We start from the raw sequence: 14197 nt of genomic DNA, 5'->3' as shown, positions 1-14197 counted from the left end.
CATAGTTGATGCTTAAAAAACATTTTGACCAACTGCCAGGAAGTTCTCTGAGGGATGAGATCATATCACTCTGCCTTGGCATAGAACTGGTGCTGAAACTGCCCAAGATCACTAGCTGCTCCCCACTAAATAGCTCATTGTCTGTGACCTGAGAGACTCCACACAGCCAGCTTCCTGCTACTACACTTAGTAGAGATCGTTTTTGAAAAACCCTTGGGCAGATATACAAGGGGCAATAGGCCAAGTACTAGACCTTGCATCAGGAAGACTCCTTCTTCTCCTTCAGTTCTAATCTGATCTCCGACACTAGCTGCATGACCCTGGGCAAGTCACTTAATCATATATGCTTAAAATGAGCTCAAAAAGGAAATGACAAATCACTCCAGTATCTTTAGCAAAAAAATGGGCTCACAAAGAGCCGGACGAGACTGGAAGGACTGAACAAAAACAAAGCTACACAGTACTTTCAATGTTAGCGTGTTATTGTAGAAAATGGGTTGGATCTGGAGGGAGAGGGGGAAGGCGTCCAATGCAAACTCTACTGCTTTTTTTTCTCTCTCCTTACATGTTAAATTTGTGTAAGCCACCACTTTCTCGGGCGATCACTTGCCCTCTCGGGGCTTGCTCGGGGGAAAGCGTGGACAAGATGGTTTCTAAAGTGTCCTTCAGCTCTGAATTATGATTAGATGATCATAAACTACTCTCTGCTACACAAGAGCACCTGCTTTAACAGCAGGATTCTCCCGAGGCTGCCACACCTCTACAGAGAACGGGGAGTCCAATGATCTTGGAAACTCCATAATTCGTCACCCAAAAGGCAATGGGGAGACGCATGGTGGGTGTAAGCATGCTTGGGTTGGATTTCATGAATGGCTAGAACATGAAAAGCATACATGGAATAGAAACAGAAGACCTGATTTAAAATCTTAGCCCTGGAATCTACTGTCTGGAGTCATCCATGACATCCAATTGAGGCTTAATGTCAAGGGGAAAAAGACCTCCCTAACAATGGCGGCCTTCTCAGACTGATGAAGATGGTTGCTTTGGAACATGGCAGCAGGGCTCTTGTTCCTTCTCTATCCAGCGTCTCTTAAAGCCAGACCTGGTGTCCCTTTAGTCCCAGAGTCTGGTAAAAGACCAGGTCTAGAAAGCATGTTAAAATGTTTGTTGATTGATAATACTAAGAGCTAGTCTTTACTTATTGCTTTAGGGGTTGTAGAGCGCTCTGTAAATATTACCTTCTTTTATCCTAGGAGGCACGTTACATTCCAGCATTGTGTCAAGGGAAGGATCTGGTCCCAGATCTTATTGACTCCAAGGGCACCACTAAGTCAAACTGGTGAGAAATGATTATATGAATATGGATTCGTAAGTTCATTTAATGAACATTTATTAAGCAAACATTGTGGATGAAGCCCTCTGCTACATGCTGGGGGCACAGAGATGAAATTGAATTTAATTCAGTTCAAATAAGTGCCAGATGAACTCAATTAAGTGATACAACATCAAAGGAGCTGCTCGGGAGAGCTGAAAGGGATCTCAAAGGTCACTGAGGCCAGCCCTGTATTTTACAGATGAGGAAACTGAGGTAGGAGGAGATGAAATGATCTAACTGAATGCTAGATCTAGATTTAGAAAGTACATAAGGGATCACCAAACCCATTCCCTTCGTTTTAGAGATGAGGAAGCTGAGGCCCAGAGAGGATGACTGAATTGTGCAACATCATACAGGGAGTAAATGGAAGGGTTGGTCTTCGAACCCAGGTCCTTTAGTTCAAGAATTTTTATTGTGTTTCCACTGTCTCTCTCCATCCCTGTCCTTGAGGGGGGGTAGTGATTTAACTAGAAAATGAGAGAAATACAATTAATTTGAATCTAAAATAGGATACATTAAACATATAAAAGAGATCCAAGGCCAGAATAATGAGGAAGCATCTGGGGGTGGGGATTTTTTTTCATATATGATAGGGGCAAATGGGGAGGATGTCCCTTGAGACAGGCCCCCTAAAAGAAAGGAAGGTCTTTGCCACTTAGACAGAATCATAGATCTACAATCATAAATTTAGAGTTGAAAGAGACTGCAAAGACCATCAAATTAAGGTCATCTCATTTTTCAGAAGGGAAAACCAAGTCCATGAGAAGCTGAACAATTGCCTGTCATAGTAGTAATTAAACAGCAGAGTCAGGATTCAAATCCAGGACCTCAGAATGGTAGAAGGAATAATAACAACAACAATACTAACTACTACTTAGATAGTGCCTGTTGTTAAGCACCTCCAAATATTGTCTTATCTGATTTTCACAATGTTCTTAGGAGGTAGGTGCTATTATTATCCCCATTTTACAGTTGAGAAAACAGAGGCAACAGAGGTTACTGCTTCATGTTTTATGCATTTGTCAGTGGAGGCTTATGAGGTTTTTGTATTTTAGTCATTTCCTATTTAGTAAAAGAAACAAATATCTTCCCCGTGTACCATTCAGTATGAGCCTTTTGAGAAGGGACCCTTTGATCCCTTTTGGGGAGACCCTAGAAGTGAGCTGAACTTCACCCTTGTAGAAGAGCTGCTCCCTGGAATTCTGCTCTGAAGTGGGGCTGTTGAAGGTGGGAGAAAAGAAGGAAAAGCTTGTCCTCTTTCTTTAATGCCAACAGCGACATTTTAAGGACGTCAAAGCCCTTTCCAGATATGATCTCACATGATCCACACCACAATCCTGGGAGGGAAGCTTCTCTGTAATAAGATCCATTTTACAAACAAGGAATGTGAAGCTCAAAGAGCTTGAGAGACTTGCCCAAGGTAACGTGGCTCACAATTGTCTGAGATGGGCTTTGAACTCGGGTCTTCCTAACTCCAAGCCAAGCCCTGTCTCTGCTCTTGAGAGGTCAGGATCTCCCTGCTCTGCTCCTTAGTGGGAGAGGATCCCCAGCCTCTCAGCCAGTGCTTGGCCACACCAAGGTGTTGGCTCATCACCACACTGGCACACTGTCCTAAGATAACATCTAGTGGGCTTCATTGTCATTGGCTCCATCTGGGGATGCGCAAGAAGACAATTTACCTTAAAGTCTGTGACTGGGATTTTTTACCGGTGAGGAAGGGAAAGGAGGGAGGCTCCAGTGGACCAGGAGCCCCTTCTCTGGCTTCTCCTGGAACCATGTTGAATTACCTGGCTCAGGTTTACACACAGTGAGATCAGCACTCACCCGCTGGCCAGGCTGCCAGTTCCCCAATATTGGTTCTTGCTTCCCTGACATAGCTTTGTCACCTCCTTACAGTCATTTTCATCAGCTCCATCTCCACAGTCATTATCTCCATTGCAAACCTGGCTGAGAGGGATGCATCTCCCTGTGAGGGAGAGAAAGGGAGACATCATTAGGAAATATGGTCCCCCGACATCTGTTACTGGGTGACCTGGGGCTCAAGGCACTCAATTTCTCTCAGCCTCAGTTTCCTCATCTGTTGAACAGGTATAATAATAGCCTTTACCTTATTCACAGGGTTAGAGGGATGATCAAATGAGGTAACCTCAGTGCTTGGCAAACCCCCAAGTACAAGCTGATGGGGGCAGTGAAGTGGCTCAGTGGACTGAGAGTCTGATCTAGAGAAAAGAGGTCCTGGGTTCAAATATAGCCTCAGACTCTTCCTACCTATTTGGCCCTGTTCAAGTCACTTGACCCCTATTGCCTGGCCATTATAAATTTTTTTTGCCTTGTAACCAATATACTGTATTGATTCTAAAATGGAAGGTCAGAGTTTTTTTTTAAATAAGTGTTAGCTGTTTAGGAGGCAGTGTGGTCTAGGGGATAGAGGGCTGGCATTGGAATTAGGTAGTCATCAGTCCAAATTCTGCCTCTCACACAAAGTGGTTGTGTGAACCTGAGCAAGTCCCTTAACTTCTCAGAACTGTGAGCAATCCCCCAGTGCTTCAAGTGACAGATGAGCTGGCAATATGCATCAGGGAAAGGAACTTCAACAATAGAAGCTCCATATGCTCATGAAATCACAGATATTTTATAATTATATGGAGATTGTGTGACCCTGGGCAAGTCACTTAACCCCATTGCCTAGCCCTTACCACTCTTGTGCCTTAGAACTTATGCATAGTATTGATTCCAAGATGGAAGGTACAGGTTTAAAAAATAATAATTATATATAGATGATAAATTCTATAGCTACAAACTATAGGATATTGAAACATATATTACGTATAATTTGTAATTATATTCAATTTTGTTGTTGTTCAGTCATGCCTCTTTGTTATCTATAAATATCATCCATAAGGTTTTCCTGGCAAAGATATTACTGTGCTTTGCCATTTCCTTCTCCAGAGGATTAAGGCAAACAGAGGGTAAATGCTTTCCCAAGGGTCATTCAGTGAGCGCCTGAGGCTGAATTTGTACTCTTGTCCTCTTGATTCCAGACTCACCTCTGTATCCACTGAGCCACCTACTTGCCTCCTTTATGTTCACTATATGATATATTTGTAGAGATATATTTAATTTATGTAGCTATCTTTTTCTTTGTCCTACATAGCTGTAACAAAGAATTAAAGAAGGGGGAAATACCTATCAGGATAAAAAAATAATTTATCAAAATGCTTCTGACCTTATATGTAGCATACCATACCCATAGTCCCTCACCTCTGCCAAGAAACAGGATGAACCTGTGACTGTGAGTCTTAGACCCTTTGGAGCTCTTGCATCCATGTTCAGTGTTCTAACATTCTTTAATTTCTTTGTAGATTTAAGTGTCAAGCTTAGCCCTGAGGAAGAGACAAGAAAACCCATCTCCATCCTTCTCTCCTTTAAAGAAATGGGTGACTATGGGGATGGGACATCATCTAGAGTGTCCAGACTGATTTATCTGTTGGTTCATGTGGCTGAACTGGTTTTTCCCTTTTATTGTTACAGGAGATGGCTCTTTAATGAAAGAAGGAGGGCTACCTTTGTAAATGAAGGTGACAGAACAAAGGGGACCAAAATAATTCAAAGGCAATAAGAATAGCTAACATTGATATCATACTTTAAGGTTTGCAAGGCGCTTTTCAAATATTCTATCATTTTATCTTCACAACTACACCAGAAGAGGTAACTGCTACTATTACTCCCCTATTACAAATGAGGAAACTAAGGCAAATATAGGTTAAAAGATTTATCCTGGGTCCCAGAGGTACTATAATACCCAAGATAGGATTTAAACTCAGGTCTTCTGGAATCCAGAATCAGCAGTCCAAGATCCCAATTTGAAATCAGGTTTGAGTCCAAGCTTTGATACATTCTAGTTGGGGGACCTTGGGCAAGTTACTTTATATCTCTGAGATTCATTTCTTCACTCCACTGTTATACACAGAGTATGAAGATGGTGGTGGTGGTGATGATGACTGTGATTTTTTTGGTATAGTGAACTCCCAGATGAGGAAACTCTTTTCTCCAGTGCAGATCACTATGGTCTTTCCAACTTCTAATCTTTTCAAGGAGAGTTATCTAAGGCAATGAGCAGATAAGTGACTTGCCCAGGATCATAAGTTAATAAGACAAAAATTACTAATTCTGCTATGACCATAGCAGTACACAGTAGTAAAATACTACTACTACTACCACCACCACCACCACCACCACCACCACCACCACCACCACCACCACCACCACCACTACTACTACTACTACTACTACTACTACTAACTACTACTACCACCACCACTATTACTACTACTACTACTACTACTACTACTACTACTATTATTACTATTACTACTACTACTACTACTACTACTACTACTACTACTACTACTACTACTACAACCATTACTACTACTACTACTAATAATAATTTTTCTCATTATTAAAAGAATGACTTTCTAATGGTGAAATTTCAGGGACAGTGTCAAGGAGTGGGAAAGATGGTTGTGGGCAGAGAGGTTTCCAGGGATCTCTAAAATAATATTATGTAGGTGATTGACTTCTCTGTCTTTGAGCATGTTATTCCAGAGGCCCCTGAAGTCCCACAGCCAATCCCCTTTGGCTTTAATCTCTTCCCATATCAAATCCTCACTTACCTGTTAGGTTGCAATTGAAGCCTTGGCAAGGCACTTCAGGGATGATACAGGACGTCATGTTGGAGCAGGGCTCAGAGTCATCAATTAGGCCACAGGCTTTCCCATTGAACTGAGAAGGCCTTAGAACTTTCACAAATCGGTACTGTAACCAAGGAGAGAATGGGAACTCATCCTTTAAGGACTAGACAAATTTTAACTCCTCCAGGTAGCCTTCTGTGATCACCTTAGTTGCTAATTATCCCTCTGCCCCTAACCTATGGTAGCTATTCATTGGGACCTCTCTAACGCACAGATCCCATTTCTTGTCCTATCATGGAGCAGCTGGGGTACAGGGGAGAGAGTCTGGGATCTCAATTTGAAATCAAGTTCAAGTCAAAGCTTTGATATATTTTAGTTGTGTGACCTTGGGTCAGTTACGTCATTTCTCTAGTTTTATTTCTTCAAATCTAAAATTTGGAGGTAATACTGACCCAAAGAGGAAGTACAGAGAGGCAGGGTAGAGGATAGAGGGCTGACCTTGAAGACAGAAGAACCTGGGTTCCATTGGTGTCTCTGACACATTCTGACTTGTGACCTCACTGCATCTCTCTGGGGTTCAGTTCATTCACCACATAAAAAATGAGAATTGAACTTACTTCATACAACCACAGAGTAGTGATCCCAAAGCAAACCTTGAGGACAGGGTAAAGGATGGGAATTGGTAAAGTTCATCAATCCCTGGGGCCACAGTCTAGTGGTGCCTGGCTAGTCAGAAGGTTTGATGTTGAAGAATTAAAATTGGGTTCCATGGCTGGGCTGAGAAGGCTGTTAAAAGGCATCTCAGTGAAGAACTGGAGTAAAGGTTTCCATCAAAGAAATGTATAAACAAAAAGAAAAGATGGGTTGGCCATGTGGCAGGAGTAGGATTGAATAGCCAGTGGTTTCATTGCAATCATTATGATGTCAGAAGAAAGGAAGGGGAGAAGATCTCAGCATGTTGACTAGTCCCTTGTGGCAAGCCAAGTCAGTTGACCAAATATTTATGAAGTGCCTACTGTGTGTCAGACAGTGATGGAACTGGAGCAAATAGAAGAGTCCCACCATGTAGGCTGGAGTGGAGGAGCCATCTCCCTCATTTGAGGTTACACACCCACTGATCTGAGCACAGCTCCATTAGCATGCTGGGGTTCATGTGAGAAGAATGGGGAGTAAAGAGTTCTAGCCTAGGAGTCAGGAGATATGACAGAGTCCTGGCCCCACTTCTGGATTTTATTTTTTGATTTAAATATGTACTGGGGAGACATGAGATGCATTGAATCGTTAATGATAACAACTGGAATTTACATGCCTCTTAAGTTGTAAAGAGTTTTACACATATTAATGGAATTAATCTATAATAAAAATATGTATATAGACAACTTCCTATCTGACCATTCCCCTCTACTCTCAAATAGTTTTCCTTTCTCAAAATAAGTATGTCAAAGTGATGAACCCAAATCATCAGGGCCTAATCAATTCTCCCTCTGAAGCTCATTTATTGAGTTATATAATCATAATTAGAAAGTCTCTTGAGAGGTTCAAATCTGATCTCAGTTACCTCCTAACTGTGTGACCCTGGGCAAGTCACTTAACTCCATTGCCCAGTTCTCACTTCTCTTCTGCCTCAGAACCAATACACATTCTTGATTCTAAGATGGAAGGAAAGGGTTTAAATTTTTTAAAAAGAAAGAAAATATCTTGGAAGCCATCAAGTCCAATTCTTGGGTTTTAATAGATAATGACACTGAGGTTCAGGGAGGTAGAAACTCCAAAGTCACAGGCTAGTAGGTAGCAAAGTGGGGTTTTAAACCCAGGTACTCAGATTCCAAAGCCAAAGCTTTTTCAACTGGACTATGCAATAGGGTTATATACTTATGAGCTCCAAGTTCCTTTCAGATATAAAAGGGTAAAGTTTTATGATATCACAGTGAAGTCAGGTATAAATGCTAACATTTTGTTCATTTTCTTCTAAAGTTAGAACTCTGGATGAAGGAAGCAAGAAGGAAAATCTGTCATGTGAAGACCTTTCCTGGATAGTAATGATTATTGGCATTTATAGACTCTCTCAGGTCTAAAACCAGATTATCTCCTATGCTATTCACCTCATGATAAATCCATGATATAGATCAGTAGGATCATACTCAAATGGGAACAGAACCAAAAACATAAATAAGGATCCCTAAGGGCTGCATATTGACCATATCATCCATGTTCTATTGTATTTTTTATTTTGAAATATTTCCAAATTTAATTTATCCATTTAATTAATATTTCCCCAATGTAGTTTATTTTATTTTAATTAATGAAACATATTCTAGTGTGGTTCAGGTTGCCCTTGGTTGTCCTGCAATGCTGTCCCACCAGTGATATATTGATACTTCTGATGTAAGTATTGCTGGGATTGTTGTCCTAGTTTTATACATGACTAAACTCAAGCTCAGAACAGTTAAGTGACTTGCCTGCAATAATACAGTGAGTTCTAGAAGTAGAAATCATCCTGGGACCTTCCTAACTCCAAGTCTAGCACTTCATCCCTACACCAGGTTGCTTCTTAATTAATTAACAAAATATGAATTCTTTAAGCCCCTAAATATGAATCTAGCTGGCCTGTTAACATCTGTAAGAGAGAAAATCAAGATTCACTAATAATAAATGTAATTTTTGTTTGGAGTAAACTAGAGATTTCATTCTTACCATCTGGTGCTTTCTTAACACTTTGCATTCAACATTTTATTGACTCATTTGTTCAAAATTTGTTAACCATCTACTTTGTACTAGGTGCTGTCCTAGGTACTGAGAGAGATACACCAAAGTATAAGCCACATTCTTTGCCTTGGTGAACCAGATCTATTCTATGGTTTTGAGAAATAGGCTGGGGGATATAAATATAATTAACCCTCAAAATGGGACTACCAAATAGTTTGATTTCTTTGGACAGTGAGGTCAAGGATTGGGGCCGAGCATTTCCACTAGTCTATAAGAATTTTAAGGATTGATAAGAATATGGGGGAAAAGTCTGGATGGAATCTAAGGGAGACTTCTGAAAAGATCATAGGTCTAGACCAAAGGTCATTAATGTTTGGGGGGGGCATTGGGACCTTGTGGAGTCTGGCCAAAACTTTGAACATCTTCTTGGAAGAATGTTTTTAAATGTGAAAATAAAATGCATAGTTATAAAGGAAACTAATGATATGTTATAGGAATATATAATTATATATAATGCATCATATAATATTATGTGTGATTTATAATTATTTCAAATATACCTATATATGTGTGTATTATGTATATATATATATGTGTGTGTGTGCATGTATATTTAAATTCAGAGACCTCTGAGAGCTAGAGGGATGCCAGCATCTATTCCAAACATCTTTTTTTATTTTTGCCACAGGAAAAATAACACTTAGAGAAATTATTTATGCTAGTTATTACAAACAATTATAATTGGGGGGGAGATTTCAAACCCAGTTCTCTGGCTCTATCCCACTGCAATGGACAGACTGATTAAGGTGAGACCAGATCCAGTTGATCAGAACTCTGAGAAATATGCCAGAAGTAAAAGATCAATGAAAAGGAGGTGGTGATGTGAGGAAAGGAAGGAATCCCCCAAAGGAAAATTTCACAGTAAAATTAGCAGAGAAAGAGGAAGAGAAAATATGAAGCTTTGATATAGTGAGAAACACAAAGGGGGAAAAAGGAATCAAATAAAACTATCCAGAAGAGAAATATGGGAATAACAATGAGTGGAAAGAGTATAGACTTTGGACCCTGAGGTATTGCCTGGGTTAAAATTCCACTGCTGATGTTTACTGTGTGACTTTGGACAAGTCATTGAACATCCTTGAGCCTGAACACCTTTGTATATGAAATGAAGGGATTAGACAAGATAGCATCAGAGGTCCCTTCCAGTTCTATATGGATTATGCTTTGAATGAGAAAGACAGAGACAGAGACAGAGTTATAGAGACAGAGAGAAACAGAGAAAAAAATAATTCTTACAAACCCCCAAATCAATCAATAAACATTTATTAAACATCTATTATGTTCCAGGCATTGTACTAAATGCTGGGAACAGGAAGTAAAGAGAGGCAGTGATTAGTGCTGATAACCATAATTACTAAGGGATATGCAAGACAACTCTCTCTCTCTCTCTCTCTCTCTCTCTCTCTCTCTCTCTCTCTCTCTCTCTCTCTCTCTCTCTCTCTCTCTCTCTCTCTCTCTCTTTCTCACCCTCCCTCTCCCCCCTGATCCCTTTCTCTGTGTCTCTCCTTCCTTCCCTCCCTTTCCCCGCCTCTTTCTCTCTCTCTGTGTCTCTCTTTGTCTATTTCTCTGTCTCTGTGTGTCTCTGTCTTTGTCTGTCTGTCTGTCTTTCTCTCGCTCTTTGTTTCCCTCCCCCCTCTCTTTGTCTGTCTATCTATCTGTCTGTATCTTCCACCCCCACCTCACTCCCCAGAAGGGTCACCCAGCTAGGAAGTAGGTTTGGTCAAATTTGAATTCAAGACCTCCCATCTTTATGCCTGGCTCTCAGTCTGTTGAATCACCTAGCTGCCCCCTAAAACATATCTTAATTATGTTTGAAATGAGAGTCAAAAACCTGTGGCCTCATATGTTCTTTCCTGCTTACCAGCTGTATGCCTTTCAAGCATCCCTTAATCTCTGTTGTGCCTCAGCTCTTTCATTTGTAAGGCACTGCATTAAGAGAAGAAGTTCTCAGCAAAGGATGACATAGTCCCTCAGTATTCTCAAGAAGGACCATATCTGAAGTCCCACGCTCAATATCAAGTCATGTTTGAAGAAGAATGTTAGACACTAATAGTACATGTCCAGAAAGGGGGCAATCAAAATAGCAAAAGGCCTGGAGTTTATCCTGCATAAGCTTCAGTGGAAGGAACTAGGAAAAGAGTCAAGGCAGGGATGTGACTGATGTTTCCAAGCATTTGAAGGGCTGCCATGTGGGACAGAGATGAGACTTGTTCAAACAGAACCAAGAAGCAGTGAGAGAGGCGGTTTGTGAGTGAGGACAGAAAGCAAACAAGCAGAGCAACCTTCCTATACATCCGGACTGTCCCCAAACAGAATGGCCTGGTTGGTAGGCTGAGGTCACAGAATTTAAGAAACTGACAGTTGGGAGACAATTCATGCCTAATCAAAAACCAATCTCTTGGGGCAGCTAAATAGTTCAGTGGACAGAGAGTCAGACCTAGAGGCTGGAGATCATGGGGCAAATCTGGCCTCAGACCCTTTCTAGTTGCAGGACCATGAGCAAGTCATTTGGTGCCCATTGCCTAGCCCTTACTGCTCTTCTACCTTGGAACCAATACTTAGTATAAATTCAAAGACAAAATGTAAGGGTTTATTTTTAAAAAAAGAAAAGAAAAGAAAAATAAAGAAACAATATCTCTAACATTCCCAGCCTTTGAAGACCTCCTTTGTGGGCAGAGGTGTGGGCTAAAATTGAAGTCATCAAGTTATGGTCCATTTTTCTTTAAGCAATCCTGTGATTTTTATCATTGTAGAGAGCTCTCACTATGGACCTTTACCAATATGGAGGAGCACCTGCTTTATAGTTATAACTTTAGAGAGGAGTCAAAGGAGTCAGTCCATAGGAGTTAAGAAGTCATGGGATTTGTCCATACAGCTAGTATATATGAAAGGTGTCTCTTGAACCCAGGTTTTCTTGACTTAAAGAAAACTACACTATATAGTTGTTGGTCTCCTAAAGAAACAATGATATATGTAGACATCATGTTTTCTTCCAATGTTCCATCCTTATCTTTGCATAATGCTCTTACACATCTAATGTAGCTCCAGAACCTGAAGGTCATTATATATCAGGCATGAGGTAGGGGAAGACTTAAAAAAATCAAAGCCCAGACAAATGGCTTTTGGAAAAGTAAAATCAGGACTTAAGTCCTCTGCTCCAGGGCTCCTTGTAGGCAATGGGTCAGAACCTCAGTCTTTAAAGTTGGTGGATACTCACTCGCTTTTTCTCACAGGGATCACACAGACTCCATTGTGACCAGCTGGAGACAAGGCAGTCTATGGGTTTGGGTGTGCCTAGTTGGTTGTGGACCCGTCTGCCATTGGTAAAGTTCCTCTTGATTATCAAGTCTTCAAAAAGTTTCCTTTCACATCTAAAAAGGAGGTAAAAGAGAAGGAAGTTTGGATCTTTGGATTGTTTCGACCTCGTCCTGGAAGAAGACTCTCATTTTCCAGATGAACTAACTGAGGCCCATTAAGGTCAAGTGATTTATCCCAACTCACATAAGCATAACCTTAAAGATCTGAAGGCAATGTTAGGGTTCTTTCCATTGTCCTATGCTATTTCTTCAAGTAACATAGCAGTAGAATCATAATTGCTGCCATTTAGAAAGACTTAAAACTTGAACTTTACAAAGTGATCTAAATACTTAAAGGTTCATTCAAGAAGTCGCCCTATGAGGTAGATATTACAGGTATTATCATCTTCACATTACATACTATATAATTGAAAATCCATTACCCTAAAAAAGAATTACATTTCCCAGGAGCACACTGACTTTCTGTCATACATACTTCCTGTAGACAGAGGATATTAGGCAGGGATGTGGAAAGTCCCACCCTTTTTTGGCATCTTGGCTCCATGGTGGTGAGTGGGGTTTTCAACAGGCTGATCTTCCATGGGCACGTGGTGTTTATTTTGTATCCTCTTTATTCCTTGATTTCTAATGATCATTGATAAATCCCTTAAATATAACATTTTTACTATTTGAGATTAATTTTAATTTTTACAAGAAGAAAAAACCTTGTGATAAGTGGAGAGTTCATGGTCACACATTAAGTAAATAAGAAATGTAGGAATCAAGACCAGTTTCTGACTTTAATTTCACCCATAATTAAAAGTTGTGTCTAAGACACTCCTCAATACTTACAGTCTTCAAAAAATTATAAGACTTCTCAGTTGAATGAATTGATGAAAGGCATGCACTAAAGGCAAATTGATGGGTAGGTAGAGTCCCAGAACTGGGGCCAGAAAGTGGAATCATTTCAGTGATTTGTGACTGTTTGTGACTCCTTTTGGGGGTATTCTTGTCAAAGATACTGGATTGCTTGACATTTCCTTTTCCAGTTCATTTTTAAAAATAAAGAACTGAGGCAAACATAATTGAGTGACTTGGTAAAAGTCAGACAGTTATTACACAGCTGAGGCAAGATTTGAACTCATGATGATGAGTCTTCCTGATTCCAAGGCCAGTGGTCTATCCATTACACTAGCCAGCTACCCTGGAAAAGGTTGAGTTCAAATCTAACTGACTATTTCCTAGCTCTATGAATGAGTTTAGGGCAAGTTACTCTGTCTGGGTAGATGTTCTCATCTATTAAATAAGGACAATAATAGCACCTGTCTCTCAGGGTTATTGTAAATACCAAATGAAATGATATTTGTTAAAAAGGGGAAAAGGACCTACTTGTACAAAAGGATTAATAGTGACTCTTTTTTGTGATGGTAAAGAAATAGACATTGAGGGGATGTCCATCAAGTAAAGAAGGGCTGAACAAATGTTGATGGAATAGTATTGTGCTATAAGAAACGGTAAACAAGATGATTTCAGAAAAAGCTGGAAAGATCTGCAGGAACTGATGCAGAGTGAAATAAGCAGAACTGGGAGAACATTGTACACAGTAAAAGCAATATTGGGTGATGATTGTCTGTGAAAACTTAGCTATATCCCAGCTAGGATAATCCTGAAATACTTATGATGGGGAATACTAATCACCTCCAGAGAAAGAAGTGAAGTCCCTTTCACTTCAGTGCATTTATGGTTTTGTTTTGGGTTTTAAGTTTTGTATGAGTATGCTCTTACAACAATGACCAATATAGAAATGGGTTTTGCATGTCAATAAAAAATGCAAAAAAAAGAAAATTAAAGAACAGAAAGTTAGAATAAAAAAAAGATATTTGTAACATATTTAGTAAACCTTAAAGTGCTATATAGATGCTATTTATTGTTGTTATTAATGAACAAGGTCTAGATATCCCCACTGAATCAGTAAATCAGTAAAGGACATTAATCTGGATTGAAATGACCCAATTAATCAGTTTGGAAGGATGCTAGGTCATTGGATGAAATCAAATGACATTTCA

The 14197-nt window shown here is 40.0% G+C and overlaps 1 protein-coding gene across 10 annotated transcripts in view; it reads right to left on the bottom strand.

The window, feature by feature from the left end:
* C8B (complement C8 beta chain) overlaps positions 1 to 14197 on the bottom strand; it is a 56874-nt gene that overhangs the window by 24036 nt on the left and 18641 nt on the right. For 9 of the 10 annotated variants that reach the window (XM_007480517.3, XM_007480515.3, XM_007480519.3 and 6 more), the window contains 3 exons: positions 12053 to 12206; positions 6052 to 6193; positions 3200 to 3341 (listed from right to left, as the gene is read on the bottom strand). In XM_007480517.3, the coding sequence (XP_007480579.1) occupies positions 3200 to 3341; positions 6052 to 6193; positions 12053 to 12206 (438 nt within the window). Of the gene's footprint in view, positions 1 to 3199; positions 3342 to 6051; positions 6194 to 6686; positions 7013 to 12052; positions 12207 to 14197 lie in introns of those variants that run through there. The other variant, XM_007480522.3, reaches the window with a different exon arrangement.

Source organism: Monodelphis domestica, chromosome 2 (genome assembly GCF_027887165.1).
Source record: "Monodelphis domestica isolate mMonDom1 chromosome 2, mMonDom1.pri, whole genome shotgun sequence".
Lineage (NCBI taxonomy): Eukaryota > Metazoa > Chordata > Mammalia > Didelphimorphia > Didelphidae > Monodelphis > Monodelphis domestica.
The sequence above is the reverse complement of the archived record's forward strand: the minus strand, read 5'-3'. Positions and strand labels throughout refer to the sequence as shown.